Source organism: Vicugna pacos, chromosome 24, assembly GCF_048564905.1.
Source record: "Vicugna pacos chromosome 24, VicPac4, whole genome shotgun sequence".
Classification (NCBI taxonomy): Eukaryota; Metazoa; Chordata; class Mammalia; order Artiodactyla; family Camelidae; genus Vicugna; species Vicugna pacos.
Window position 1 is genome coordinate 20,215,128 of NC_133010.1, and position 15,997 is coordinate 20,231,124.

General features: G+C 35.2%; 1 protein-coding gene across 1 annotated transcript in view; it reads right to left on the reverse strand.

Annotated features, from left to right (window-relative positions):
• Window positions 1-15,997, reverse strand: part of MIB1 (MIB E3 ubiquitin protein ligase 1) — a 93,905-nt gene that overhangs the window by 66,611 nt on the left and 11,297 nt on the right. The window contains exons 2-6 of the mRNA XM_006205113.4: window positions 13,462-13,633; window positions 11,462-11,591; window positions 5,888-5,992; window positions 3,896-3,962; window positions 2,339-2,543 (exon numbers count right to left, since the gene is read on the reverse strand). Of these exons, the coding sequence (XP_006205175.2) occupies window positions 2,339-2,543; window positions 3,896-3,962; window positions 5,888-5,992; window positions 11,462-11,591; window positions 13,462-13,633 (679 nt within the window). The remainder of the gene's footprint in view (window positions 1-2,338; window positions 2,544-3,895; window positions 3,963-5,887; window positions 5,993-11,461; window positions 11,592-13,461; window positions 13,634-15,997) is intronic.

Here is a 15,997-nt window from a genome sequence, read left to right on the forward strand (position 1 = left end):
TGCCATCTGTTAAAGGCTGAATCATTTCCCCCTAAAAGATATGCTGAAATCCTAATCCCAACACCTCTGAATGTGACCGTGTTTAGAAACAGGGTCTTTGCAGATGTAATCAAGTTTAAATGAGGTCACATTAGATTAGGGTAGGCCCTAAATCCAATGACTGGTGTCCTTAGAAGGTCATGTAAAATCATCTTTCGATCATTTTCATTATAAAGGATTTTAGAATTTCCATGAGCTCAATTAACTGTCTTCTATGTCTCATCAGGGTTCTTTCCTTATAGATGGCTAAACTACAAATGTTGGCTTGACAAAAATAAAATAGAGGGCTGAAGGACTGTTTACATGGCTCTCAGTATCAAATAATCTCCCTACAACTGTCTGAACTTGACTAATCGGAGATTGATTTGAATGCTTTTTAAAATAAAATTTGTATCCAGGAAAAAAAAAAAAAAGATCATGTGAAGACAGAGGGACACAGAATCACAGGGAACAAGGCCATATGAAGACAGAGGCAGAGAAATGAGTGATGCATCTATAAGCCAAGGAGCACCAAGGACTGCCAGCAACCACCAGGAGTGGGGAGAGAGGCACAGAAAACATTCTCCCTCAGCCGCCAGAAGGATCCAACTCTGCCAACATCTTGATTTGGGACTTCCAGCTTCCAGAATGGTAAGAGAATGAATTTCTGTTGTTTTAAGCCACTCTGTGGTAATTTGTTATGGCAACCCTAGAAAACTAATACACCATCTAAACAGTATTAAATGTTCTGACCCATAAACGTGAAATGTCTTTCCATTTATTTGGGTCATATTTAATTTCCTTCAACAATGATTTTATAGCTTTCAGTGTACAAATCTTATACTTCTTGGGCTTAAGTATTTTATTCTTTGTGATGCTATTGTAAATGGAATTGTTTTCTTAATTTTGTTTCCAAATTGTTCATTGCTAATGTACAGAAATACGACTGATTTTTCCATACCAATTGTGTATCCTACAACTATTGTTGAACTCATTTGTTAGTTCTAACATGTTTTTTGTGGATACCTTAGTTTTCTATACACAAGATCATGTCACCTGTGAACAGAGATGGCTAAACTTCTTCCTTTCTCTTACCTCTTCCTCTTTTTTCTTCCCTTGCCTAACTGTGCCAGCTAGACCCTCTAGGACAATATGGAGTAAAAGTGGAAAGAGCAGACATTCTTGCTTTGTTTCTGATCTTAAAGGGAAAGATTCAGTCCTGTACCATTAAGAATGCTGTTAGCTGTGGGGTTTTCATAAATGCCCTTTATCAAACTGAAGAAGTTCCCTTCTGTTCCTAATTTAGTATTTTTATCATGAAGAATGTTGGATTTTGTCAAATGCTTTTTCTGTACCTCTTGATATGATCATGTGTATCCTTAAGATTTGAACACAATTAGAGCTAATTCTATAATTTGGTTCATAACTTAATATTAATTATTCTTATTCCATATACAATGCCTCCCCTAAGGAACCTCAGGGTTAATTTCTTTATGCACATGTCAGTAATAAAGTTCTGACAATTATTCAGTTTATCACTTTTTCTTTAAAATACTGTAAACATACTAATAAAGTGGCTATATTTTGGCCCCTACGGACAAATAAATAAGAGGGACAGGCCCAGTCTCCAAGAAACTCAAAACTCAGAGATTAAATAAATAACCATTTTAGTGGATACTAAGAGACCTAAATAGACAAGTGTAAGCATATACCAGGGAGGGTGGAAGGAGAGAGGAGGTAAGCATAGAAGTTCAATATTTATAGAGAGGCGTTAATCCAGAGAAAGAGGGAGAAAAGAGGAAAGGGTATTCTGCACAGAAGTAGTGGTGCATGCAAAAGTTACAGAAGTGAGAAAGTGCACACAAATCTGTATTGCTGACAGGGATTACTATGTGTGCGCAGGTGTCTGTGGCAAGAAAAGCTGTGGTACCAAGAGATGACACTGGAGATATGGGTCAGGAGACTTGTACTATTATCCTTTCCATTCAGGGTAGACTGATATAGTCCGAAAGGAGCACAAAACTTTTTAGCTACACTTGCACCTAATACTTACATAATGCTTCCCGCTCCCTAAAGGGGAAAAAAGTGTACAGAACACTGCATCATCAATATATTCATATAAATACACACACACGCACACAAGCACACATTCATCTGTTCTTATTTGTTTCCCTCCACCTTACCAACATATTCTGAATTTTCATCTACTATCTAAGCGCTAGCTGTAAGGAGTCCTTGTTATATCACATTATTTGCTTTCTCTAAGGCTCTTTCTCCCATCTTCACTTGCCATTACTGAAAATTAAGAAATATCACCAACCTATTGCCACTTGGATACTGCACGACAATGTCATGGTCTTCATCAATGCCACAGACAGTTCCAGTTGTAGTTAAAGTCTCAAACATGCCATCAGTCCATCCTCCATGACCATGCTGCAAAGACTGTACAATTTCTAGGTCAAGATCTATATTGACCAGGTCACCAATCTGCAATCCACCAGGATTCCTGTTGCCATTCTGCTCACCTATAATTGCAGAGGGAGTTGACAAAGGAAAAGAAAAATCACAGCAGCAACATTAAACCGCATTGTTTTAAATAAGAAAAAGCCCCAGTTATTTTAGTTTTAGTTACCACCTAATCTAAAATGTCTTGAGAATATACTGTGAGTATCAAATTCTAAAATGAGAGAGCTTTAAAAAAAGAAAGAAAACAAGTATCAGACTCAAAACAGAAACAACTTTTTAATTTATAACCATGACCGAAGAGGAGCAGAATCTACAGAAGACTAGGCAACCTTCTATCAGAACACAAAGTTCTGGGCACTGATAATATTCACCTTTCTCCCTGGATGACTTGTTGACTATTGCTCCATCAGAGCCAAGATAAATGACTAAAGAATATGAAAGAGAACGCTAGAATTTTTTTTCTCTGAAGTGCTTAGTATTATTTTTCACCAAAATGTTCTTGTGATTTTTGCCTACAGAGCATTTTAAAATATTTCAAAGTTCATTTCTGAGATTATTTCCAAAGCTACTCCTGGGATAAAGGATTCATGATCATAATACATTATTTTGGGAGATCCTAAATGTGTATGTTGATTCTACACTTTTCTAGGAAAGGCAAGATACAAAACAAGAAAGTTTCAGAAAGCAAAAGAAAACAATGATCTGAGAAAATGATGATCTCATCAAAGCTATAAGTATTTCTTCTACAATCTCCTTTTTTATAAAAACTAAGGTATGCTGCAAGAAAACAGCACTTTTTGCTAATAAGGCAAATTAAATGATTTGGAAAGAGGAACACAGAGTTCATATGAGAAAGGAAAGCATTCAGAGACTAAAGGCTTAATCAGGAGAACGTGGTAAATGTTCAACTTGGCAACACGGAAGAATCTGTAAAACAGAAGCAGTTTTGGTTTCCTTGTTCTTCTTTATTTCAATGATACATGAAATTATATTTATCATATTATCTTAATCTTGGAGCTATTCTTACATTTTCAAAGGAATTTTACAAAAATTCTGAAGACTTTATAAGCATTAAATTATCAGATCCTATTCTCAAGAGTGTAAGAGATATAACACTGACAATCTAACACAAAATTTTTCAACAATGTTAGTTTATGGTTAAAAGACAAAAGTTTCAAATATAGTATGCCCTATAAATGCTATATCAATTTTCAAGACACGACAACTCTTTCATGGTCTAAATAAATCATTAAAAAAGAACAAATGCTTTAAAAACAAAATAAAACCAAAAGAGGATCTCTTTAAATAGCTTTAATGGTAACTAATTTTTTTAAAGCCCAATTTAAATGCTCTTCTGATTCCATGAACTCTGACCCATTATTTAGTAATTTTCTCTAGTCTGCCAACTCACCTAGCACAGGGCAGTGATCTCTGTAGAAAGAACCTCCTTTGGCATCCTGGACACACTTCAGATCAGACTAAGAAAAAGAAAAGAAACCAGAAAAATCATGAAAACTTCAAGTATAGCTCAATACCTAAAAGAGGCAAAAATGTCCACTCAGAACCTATCGTGAGCAGAAGTCTAGAGTAACTCTGGATTAACAGTTCCACTGAACACTACTTTCAAAAACACCCATCAAAAACTATAAACCTGATGTTCAGATAGGTCATATTTTACCTTAATGTTCTTTTAAAGTTCAAAATTAAAATGCCTGTATCTTTACCATTGTAATATTTTCAAAAACACATGCTAAAAAAAGGACTAAACCAAAAACCTTGTATTTCAAAAAGCACATAATATATTCCATTTTAAAGACACTGTTACAAAAAAAAAAACACCTCAACTCATTTGATCCTTCTGATCAAGTTTATGAAATATACAAGGCAGGTATTGACTCATTTTATAAAGGAAATTATCCAAAACTAAAAAGCCAGAAAGTAGAAAAAGATAGAACCAAATCTAGTCTTTTGATTCTTTGTCCAGTTAATTTCCTATTTATATCACCTTTAGTTCTTACTTTACCATAACTTGGTTAACTCAAGTTCCTTCCCACTTAGCTTTTATAAGAAATTATTTAAGTATCTGAATGGGAAGGCAGTTGTGGTATAATGAAAAGTACAGAAAATGTGAACTTAGAAGAACAATCTTGGGAGTTACTATGAAAATTCAGAAACAGATGTACCTAAAAGTGCTTAATGGTACCTGATATATATATATGTGTGTATATATATATATATACATATACACACACACACACATATATATAAAGTGATCATTATATACTTACCCTATTAAGGAAAGGAACTCTTTTACACACACACACACACAAACAGAACTTAACTGTCTTTTACAGCCTCCTCTGCCACTAGAGCTCACATTTATTTCAATCCTAGCCAAAGAAACATGGGTCAAATTGTTTTCATGTGATAATTTAACCTAGCAATTCCACTTCTAGGAATCAATTCCAAGGAAACCCGTAACTGTACAAAGACATGTGCACAAGAATGCTTACTGAAACACTACTTGAAACAATGGGAAAAAAACCCCACCTAGATACCCATCAACAGAAATCTCATTGTGTAACCGAATGACATAACCATACAAAGCAGTACTTACTCAGCCACCAAAAAAGGGATCAATCTAAGTACATACTACTCATTAAGTGCCTGAGTGCACACAGCACAGAAGGCTGCGTTTGAAGCAAGTTAATTATCAGTTGGAATGCTACAAAAATCCAGTTTAAAAACAGGGAGAGGCATGAAGAAAATAATGGAAAACTCATAACCAATGCTATACAATTATAAGAACTGGCAAGTAAAGTATCCGTTTATAGAGTCCCAGAGCTTGCTCATATGTAAAAATGGAATAAATTATGGCAAAGGCACAGTGGGGTATCTTTCTCTCACCTAATGAGCATAAAACAGTTGGAGAAAAAATGAAATTTAAGAATTCTTTGAATGAAAAATGTATTCAAGATGGAAAGGATATAAAAGGCATTCATATTCTGGCATTAATAGAATATTTAATTACACTCTATAAACAGCTAAGGTCAACAATGATTCATGACGTGCAGAAATACAGGGCGATCCGTTGAATAAACTGCCATTAGTCTCTTTAAGCACTTAAGTAATTCACGATGTTTCTAGGTCAGTCATTTCCAATTATCAACACCATGCTTTAAAAATACAGGGGAAAAAACTCCTTAAAAATAATCTTAACACCTATTGTATTAAATTCTCACTTTACAGATGTTCCCTTCTATTGCATATTCATGATACAGATGCTGTATTCTGACAAAAAGAGATGACAAAAGAAAAGAATGAAAGAATACAATAAAGGCTATTTTTATTTCCCTTTTTTCACCCATCCAATATTTTCATCTTCTGTGATTCTTACACCTACCATGCCCTCAAAGCCAACTCTGTAAAGGTTCTTAGCACCATTATCCCAGAGAACGTAGGCTGCGCTGTGTGGGCTCGATGCACTCCAGTCTTGGATTTCTGTCACCTAAGGGAATTTTTTGAGGGGGGAAAAAAAACAATTTAAGGGGAGAGATGGGGTTGGTTCTTTTAATTATACTTACATCTTAAAAAATTATTTCAGCTATAATCTTGTGTAACAGGATTATGAAAAATACTTATTTGCCAAATATATGTCACTTCTAACATATAACTGAATTATACAGACATTTTTCCAGAATATTATACAGTAATTTCTAAAACCACCATAGATGTAGTAACCTGTAATGAAAAAGTATATGTATATATAATATCTATATGTATAACTGAATCACTAAGCTGTACACCAGAAACTAATACAACATTGTAAATCAATGATATTCAGTTAAATAAACAAACAAGCAAATAAAACAAACCACGACAGTAATTTTAAATTGGGAGGCTTAGTGATTATACCGTGATGAATTATCAGAAAATACAAAATTCAATACAAAATTTAAAATCTTTAAAGGGTCCCTTCTAACAACAGTGTATTCTTTTAAACCTATGACTTGATATAAAATTTAAAATCTTTGACTAAATACCCTGAATAATTCAAAAAAGGCCAGCTCTCCCGGCAGCTGAAAGCTGATAAGCATGGCCATGTTTAAAGAAGACTTGAGGGACTTGGCTCCTCCAGCAGTACCCCTCAGCTGCCCCCAAAAGCAAGCCATCTACTGTGCCTACAATGGAAACCTAGACACAATCTCTAGATCCCACATACCATCAGACTGATTCGTTAGCACATTTGACATTAAAAAAATAGTAATAGTGGGGTTGCTATTGCTTAAGGGCCAAGAATCAACTACACAAAAATGACACACAATGAGCACTAAACCTGGGTATTCTCAAGTGAACCAGTCTACAGTTCAGAATGGGAAGTTGCACACATGCAAAAGATTTAACTAAACATTTGAAAGATATTTCAAATTGTTAGCAAGTGAGACCATTTATTCTTTTTAATTTTAAAATAAATTATACACTATAAAAATGTATGTAAACTTTAAAAAATAATTTTAAAAATGAAATGAATACCAGATTAAGAAAAACAATATTGCCAGTACTTTTCAAGTCCCCTGTGTGTTTCTCATCAATCCCACCTTTCTGCCTCCCAGCAGAGGTAACTACTATCCCTAAACATAGAGTCACTGCCAGGCTTTGCTTCACGATCTTCACAACTAATCACGGTATTACCTTACAAAGCAAGAGTTTCTAACACTCTAAAGTGAAACGTGCAATTTTTAGCAAAAAATATCTTCTGATTCTAATATAGTCAGATTCTATTTCATTTATTTTTAAAAATGCAATGCTAGATTAAATTAAGTCTGTGATTTTATGAGGGGGACAAAAAAGCATCTGATCAACTGAAAAACAAAGATTATGAATTTTAATTAAATCAAATTCATCCTAAATTCATATTTCTTAGGATATAAGCAAGTTCATTACTCAAGTTCTGAATGACTAAATGAAAGTCCTTCAGTTGTTAATATGATCTGGTTTACTGAGGAGGAAATAAAGTGGAAGGCATAAGAAAATAACTACATTAATTTCACACTTCCAATTCTGATTAAGAAATATATGTGGAATGGCTGGCTGCTAAAACTATTAGGTAAATGGTTGCTAAGAAACTCTGTAAAGGATCAAACTGACAATACCTGCATCCACTGATCAATGTTAACACCACTAATAGCAGACTAATCAGACTTAATGTGCCTCCAGATGCAATGCAATGAAAATACACACCCCTGATGGGGTACTCTTGCCAAAATAAATTTGAACCTGAATCTATCACATCTCTATGTCTAACAACTAGTTTATAAGAAATACAATAGTTAGAGGAACAACAAAGAATACCATAAAGAATCAATCAGCCAAATCCAAAGAACCTGCTTTCCTTAACAAATAAGTGGCATTTTTTTAATGTCAATAATTTTTGAAGTTGGGTGTTAGATGCGTGGGAATTTGTTATACTATTCTTTCTATTCTGGTGTATGTTTGAAATTCTCCATAATAAAAAGTTTTTTAAAAAGAAGAAAATGTGTCTAGTGTACCTATATGAAACAATTAACACATATTCAAAAGCATTTGTAAAATGAAAACAGTCTTGAAATACTAATGCAGGTAGTTAAGAAACCCTTTAAGAATCCACTACACACTTCCACAGTGTCCTTACATCATGTCTGCCAAAGCCTGCACTTGACATGATCATTTTTGTGTTAACACTGTTGTCACTATGCAAAAATCGTGTATACGCTGGCAAGTGGTGTGCCACAGGCTGAGTCAGTACTGCAACATCAGCCTGGGCTGGTATACACCCCTTAATATAGTTCATACCAGCTATATAGTTGGGTACGTATAGTAATGACAGTGGGCTGGGAATCTTGAACCTCAATGGGAAAAAAAGGTAAGAAAAGAATACACTACACACTGTTCACATGGGTTACACAAGGGGATTGGAACAGAGCAGCCAGCATTAAAGGGAAAAGGAGGACTTTAAAACTGTCTTCATTCACACATACAGTCGAAAAGAATTAGACAATAAAAATTACATTTCAAACATGTGCTTAAACGATGTTACCCTGAAGACTACCTATTATACTTAGTTCCTTCACTCAGTCATATGTGCTAGATGGTTTCATTTATTTTGCCTCATTTTGTTCTTAAAATGGAACAAATATTAAACTGTAACAAGCCAAAGATGTAATACTGATGACTCAAAGCTTCAAGAATGCCATTCTTCATCCCCCTAAAAAGTGCCAATATAATAAAAAACCTAGAAAGTTCCATTTAGGAGGCTTCAGACTTCAGCAGCAACTGCTTTCAAAAGCTGATATAATTTTTTCCAGCCTTCTGACTATATAATTAAGTGTGATGAAAAATATAAAGTTAAAAAAATTTTTAGAATGAAAGTATTAAAAATTTACTTCTCATGCACTCTTTCAAAAGACGTTACTGGAATATGTGTACTCTACCAAAGCAATGAGTAAGCTAAGTACGATGATATAATGGGATACAGAAAACATGAGATCCAGCCAGGAAAGAGGCAAAGGCATCCAGCAAAGGGAGCTTCCAGGATGACTGATGGGTACCAGGCATCAAGGGCAAGCAATGTGTCTAAACTGCAGCCAGGTGATTCACAGTCCAGACATCCTGAAGGCTCTTACCACCAAGACCCCTACCACTATTGCACCATTTTATTGACCTGAGGACACACTGCCTGAGTGAGCCTGACCCAAATTCTCAAGTATATGTGGCTTGCTGGACTATGTAATGATGAGGTTCCCACTCTCCCCTCCACCCCCAATTTCCTGCCACCTAAATCAGCTGAGGTCTCTCATCTCACCCCACAGAATATTCTATTACCTACTCCTAAAACTTTGAGATGGATTAAGGCAAGTTTAGAAGCAAAAAGTGCATAGTAACTCAAGCCCTCTGACCATATTCCTGTCCAGTGCCCAGCACTGCTGCCCTGCCCTGATGTCCTGACTGTGTTGAGCCCTGTGTTTCCAAGGACTCACCAATAACTTTGCCTACTGACTACCCGAGAAGACTCTTAAAAATTCCCAGAGAAGTGAGACAGGTTATTCAGAGACTCAATTCAGTTTGTATTCTCCTGTATTTGTATTTCATCTGAAAGAGGGAATTCTGCTTTGTCCATACAATAGCTAGATTTGTGCCTGGCACCTGCATTCTCAAAAATTAAATCCTACATGTTACAGGACACAGCACTAAGTCACACAAGAATAAAGAAAAGTAATGGAATAATGACAGCAGGGATCAGTTACCTTGCAGGGCTAGGAACTGGGAAAGGATAAACAGAAGGCTTTTAAGGACACTCATAACATTCTATTTTTTAATCTGTATGTTGGGAAAAAAAGCTTACTTTGTAAAATTTTACTACTATTTTTTTAAACTTTAACATACTTTTTATATATCCTGTCGTGACACAGGGTTGCTCTAAATGGTTATGGAAGTTGTTCACTGCACAAAGGGCCTTGCCAAGGAGGAGAGTAGAGGCTGACTCCAGCCTGAGCTTGGCTTACCAAGACCTTAGGCAGTGGGGCAAGGCTGTTCCCACCCACAAAGGGGCACCTCTTCTCCGCATGTCCCCGTAACACCCTACTCATCTAGGGGTGGAGCCTTTCCCAAATTCACACTATTTTTTTCTTTTTAAAAATGTGCTTCTCAAACTTTAACGTGCACCTAAATAATTTAGGGATCTTGTTAAAATGAAGATCCTAATTTACAAAGTCTAGGTGGAAGGGAACCTAGTACCTATTAAACTGCTAACAAGCTATCAGGTGCACCAATACTCTGGTCCAGAGGCCACATTATAGTTACAGAATTTAGATTTATATTTTTGGTTGTCTATCTCCCCTAATTAGAATATAGATTTCAGGAGAGAAGGAACTTTGCCTCTTTTGTTTATTCCTATAACGCTCATGCTTGGAATAGAGTCCTGCACATAGTGAAATAAATATTTACTAAATTAAAAAAAAAAAGCCTTGCTTCCTTAGTAAAAATCAAAGTACTTAAAATATAAAGGCTAAAATGTTTGATTTCCAAACATTAAAATTAGACCTTATTACTTAAAGTGAAATCAATATAACAATACATCTATTTAACAAAACATTTAAAAATCTTAAATTCAAGAGAATCTATATAGTTCCAAGTTGTATAAGAGGCTTCTGAGTTCCTAGGAAGAGTTCCTCAAATGACACAGACTTTAAAATTATCATTCCTTAATGCTAGAAACAATTTTTTAAAGCAGGTAACAGTGGAACTGATAGTGATTGATAACTAAGTCTCAAATGTGAAATATTATTCATTTCAGTGCATCTAGCATAACACAGAGAATATACATTCAACACTGGCTGATTGACTGAATCAATGAATGTATAATCAGTAAAGGTAACATGAAATCCAAAATAAATAAAACAACCCACTTACCCTACTACCTCTGGCTATCCCACCCTGTTAAAGAAGCTCCGCAAAATTCCCCTCAGAATAACTGACCTCCAGACATCTCTACATGTTACCTGAGGAGGGTAAAGAGTTAGTTGGACTGGATAACAAAGTAGCTGCCTATTACCCCTAAGAAATGGGCCTTTGAGGGAAGGGAATATAAAACAAGTAAATTCAAATGAAATTTTAATAACAAGAAAGTCAAGAGCATAAGCTACTGCTTAGGGAGAGTTGGCCTGAACAGGGTGTTCAGAAAGGCATTCTGGACAACAAAATGGCGATACAAAAAAAGGTGGAAAGGAAGCATCTACCGAACAATCTTCTCACTGAATGCCAATATTTACAACAGAGCAGGAATAATCTTTTTTCCCCCAGGAAAAGAAAATGAAAACTTAAAAACTGTTGTTGGCATAAAAAAAAAAATGGGCCAGGAAATTCAGTTTTAGTAGTCATAAAAACCTACTGAACATACAATATTCTAGAATAACATGATGAATTAAAAACAAACGTTTACCTTTCCCCTCCGTCCATTCCCTCCGTCCTGATCTTCCCACTGCCAGTCCACTCCTCGCACCACTCTGGCACCTGCAAAGATCCCTCTGGCTGTAATCTTCTTAGATTTTCTACGAGACTCTAACAGAACCCTAAAAATAAAATTATTTATTTTTAAATTTATATAAAAATAGGTAACAAAAAATTATTATTTAAAACAAGATTAGAGAAAAAGATTATTTTGAAAATATAAAAGATTCTTCTTTGTTCTGGTTAACACCATAAGAGCATGTTACAGGAATTATCTTCCACATTCCATAAGTTACGATGATGAAGACAGTAGTAACTAGAATAATAACAGCTAATATCTACTCAGCTTTTCCTATACATAAAAGCACTTACAGAGGTACAAAGTCTGTTATATTCCTTAAGATGAAGGTATTGTTATACTATTTACTTTACAAATGAGGAAACTGAGTCCCAAAGAGGTAAGTAATTTGTCCAAGGTCACAAAAGTTACATTGAAAAGTAATCAACATATGAACCCAGTCTCCCCACTTCAGGGTATCACTATACTCTTCACCACTTCAGGGATGGCAAACTCAAACCCCTACAACTGTCAGGCAAGTACTATAAACTGGGGTCTGAGAAAGCACCACAACAAAGACAAACGGCAAAGGGCAGTTGACCTGAGGCTGAGAAAGACAACCGGGAGTGGCAGGGACTTTGCTCAACTCAAGAGTATGGTTTGTCTAAAGGGTGCAGGTGCCCTGTGCTTCAGCCCACTGTTGCCAGGAACAAAAGCAGGCCCTTGGTGGGGGGTGGGGGTTGCTAAGAATTCATAAACTTGATTTTCCTGTGAAATTACCTGGTTTTAAAAGGTTAGCAATTCTTTGAAAATTTCCAGCCCTGTGTATGTCAAGTAAAATAAATCTGAGGCCTGGATTTGGCACTACAGTGTCTCCAAAGTAGTACATACCTACAAAAGACTATGGACCTTGAAAAAGATTCTATACCCAACTATCTAGACCAGCATGGTTCTCCAAGGCCTTCTGTCCCTTATTCTTCCATATCCTCATTTCTAAAACCCAGTAAGATCTGGGGGTTTTCTTCCCTTTGTTCTACTTTAATCTCATTATTCTATTTATTTTCAGAATGTCTTTACTATACCCTAACTTTAAAAAATGTAAGCAAAATACAAAAATACACCAGAAATTGTAAACTGACTATATGTCAATAAAAAAATAAATTTTAAAAAAGACAAAAATAATTTGTTGAAAATTGTTTACTTAATAAGTGGCAGGACCAGGATTTGAACTAGGACAGTCTGACACCAAAATCTTTTTTTCTATTATTCCTGTTGTCTCTCTATCACTGACTTGACTCGCCCCAATGCATTATTCGTATCTACATGAGAATACTCAGTCACCCGAAACTCTGCACACATCTGCAATTACCACTTCTCTCTCTTTGCTCTTAAGACACTTAATACCTCTATACAGTCTGAAACATCACATGATAATCACTGTTGATCAAATAATCCCTTAACTTGTAAACTTCTTGTTTACACCATATACTCCTCGCTTACACCAAATACCACTTTAATTTATCTCCAGATTCACACAAGTATAGCCTAAATGCTCCATAGTCTTAATAAATATGTCTTGATTCAATAAATGGGCTCTAGTGTTTATCAGATAGCAATTAAAAGGATAGAATGCATAGTGAGAAGAAAACAATCAGCCTCTCTTGGGCTGCCTTGCATTTCCCAGTAGTGCCAAGTCTCCATACTAAAGAAAGAATAGCTCAGACTATCTTGGAAAAATACATGTAGCTCCACCTTCATAGAGCTCTTTTCTCACTGTATGTTAGGCTTGGTCCCCATCCAGCCTGCAATCTGCTACTTCTTGACTAAATCAGCTGTCAGAAGCTATTTCCTAATCCTATTTTTAAGGCTGAATAGTATAAAAAAATTTAATAGAAACATGGAATTATAAGGAAAGGAAAAACTGATTCTCATACCGCTCACTTCCCGGTGTAGTAATTCTATAAAAGCGATGCCTTAAATGATGTTTATCTCCATGATAACAAACTGTGCACAAATCATAATTTGTACACTCCGCACATTTCCATCGAATGCCAATGATGGGCTGTTGGCGGCAGGTATCACACATGGTTCCATCATGCTTGATGCCTATTAAAACAAGGATACATGCTTATTTGAATACTATTCCCTAAGGGAAAAAACAAGAACACATGTTAAAAGTATTTCAATAAAGCAGGAAATAACATTTCAAATGTACCTATACAGTTTCAAGATAACAGATTGCAAATACTTTAATCAGTACAAATTACAGACTAAACATTTTCTACCCCTTCTTTTTTCATCAGTATAGACAGTGACAACTTTTTCCCCATCAACAATAAACTTCAGCCAACGATAGGCAAGCAAATTTCCCAGTTTAATGGGAAATAATATACTACAATTGGGTTTGTTGTGGTTTTATTTCCCTCCTTGAGGAACAAGAAGTAATAAACTCTAGAAAAAAGTAACTAAATTACATTTTACATATAATACATGTGCACAAAAAGACAGAAATATAAGCCCCGAAATGTGCTGATGAGATTGCCCTTTGTGGTTTTCCAAGTTTTCTACATTGAGTGTGTATTAATTCTAGGAAGCAGCTGGGTGAGTAGGGGTATTTAATATGTAGTATAAGCATCAGAAATGCTGGTATATGTCACTTATAGTTAAAATAAAAGCTAAAAATAAATAAAACCATGAGGAACTCAAAGCAAGCATTTACAGAAACCAACTTTCAAAGTTACTTTAAACGTGGGTAACTGCTACTCAGAAATTTTTATTTCCTTTAACCCTTACCCTAACTGAGCTATTTCATGCTTATGAAAAAGAAAAAAAAAATATATATATACCTGCTCTAAGTATACTCGTCATTGCCACGTGCCTGAAGTTACAGTCTAATTTGTCTTACCACAGGAAAGCACCATGGCCAAAAACATCATAATATCAAACAGCAGTAACAGTAAATGTCCACATGGTGGTTAAGTTTCTGAACAAGGTCTAAAATAAGTCTCCTATGTCATCACAAAAAGTCAAATGCACCAAACAAATCAGTATCCACTACACACTAAGAGGTATATCCTAAACTATCTGGGCAGCTCTTCAAATGAGTGTTGATTGATGAAAGGCATACGGAAAATGTATCCCAACCTCCCCACCAGACCAGAAAAAGAAAAGTCCACTTTTCGGCTACTCCTCTAGTTATATCTTTTTCATCTCTAAGTTCACTTTCCACAAAGTACAACGATAACAATATTCATGAACTCATAATCTGAGTACAAGCTTTCTTTATAAGGAACAATTTAAACACACAATAACTGGTTTTAAAAAAAACTTCTACAATTCATGGTTTTAAAGAATACTTCAGGAAAACCATTAATGCACACAAAGCATATCCAAATCCTTTCTTGGTTCCCACAGTTCAAATGCCAATAAAGTTACTGAACAGCTGTGAAAGAGACTAATGCTGAGAACTGGAAAAAGTACACAAAGCAACCTTGTCCACTACCAAATCGAGCAGTACAGAATTTTTAATAAGAATGCAATTAATTGACTTTAAAACAAAAGTTGCTATTTAAAGAAAACACATAACAGGAGAAAGAGCATTAAATGAACATGGCCAACATTTTATTGATCTCTCACTTTGGTAGCTTTTCGTTTCCCCTGACCACAGCAACCCAATTCATTCTCATCTAAAACCATTCCCCACCAGGAGTCTAAACCTCCTTAAGCCTTGGCAAGAGCTATTCCTTAAAATTTTTATTTCATAAAACTTAATTCCCTAACTAAACCCATTAATGCTTTTTCCCCTTCCTATAGAACACCATATTACCCTAGAGAGTTAATGCTCTTTCCCTCTGCTAAGCTTTATGAAGACATCTGCCACCGTTAAATGAACCAACTGATGATAGCTTTTGACTCATTCGAATACTCAAATGACCATCTGCTCTACGTTTTCATGCCATCTCGCCTAAATTCAATAACTTAGAGAATTTACATAGCTTAAGTCTTTTTGTTGGGAAATTTTATGTGAACAGTAAAACATGTTAGTTGAGATCAATAACCACAAGTGTTTAAGGGAGCCAAGGAAAACAGCTCAAATTCACAAAGCACTGATTAATTTAAGTAAAATGTTAAATTTTTAGAGAGAAAAGATGACTGAGAGACGGTTCTCACTACAAGCAGTTCATTATATGAAGCACTTCTGCATAGAATAAGAATATTTAAATTACAACAGCAAAAGAAAAACTAAACAATATAAATGTTCATTAACAAAGGGGTGAAGACATCATTAGGTATACAATGGATTCCTAAAATGAATGTTCAAGAGCCACATAATTCAACATGGATGAATCCTTCAACCATAATGCTGAATGTTAAAATTATATAAGAATTTAAAATGTTGCAAATAAAGTACTATATATTATTTGCAAATATATACAACATAGCACAAATGTAAAGAAACACATGGGAATT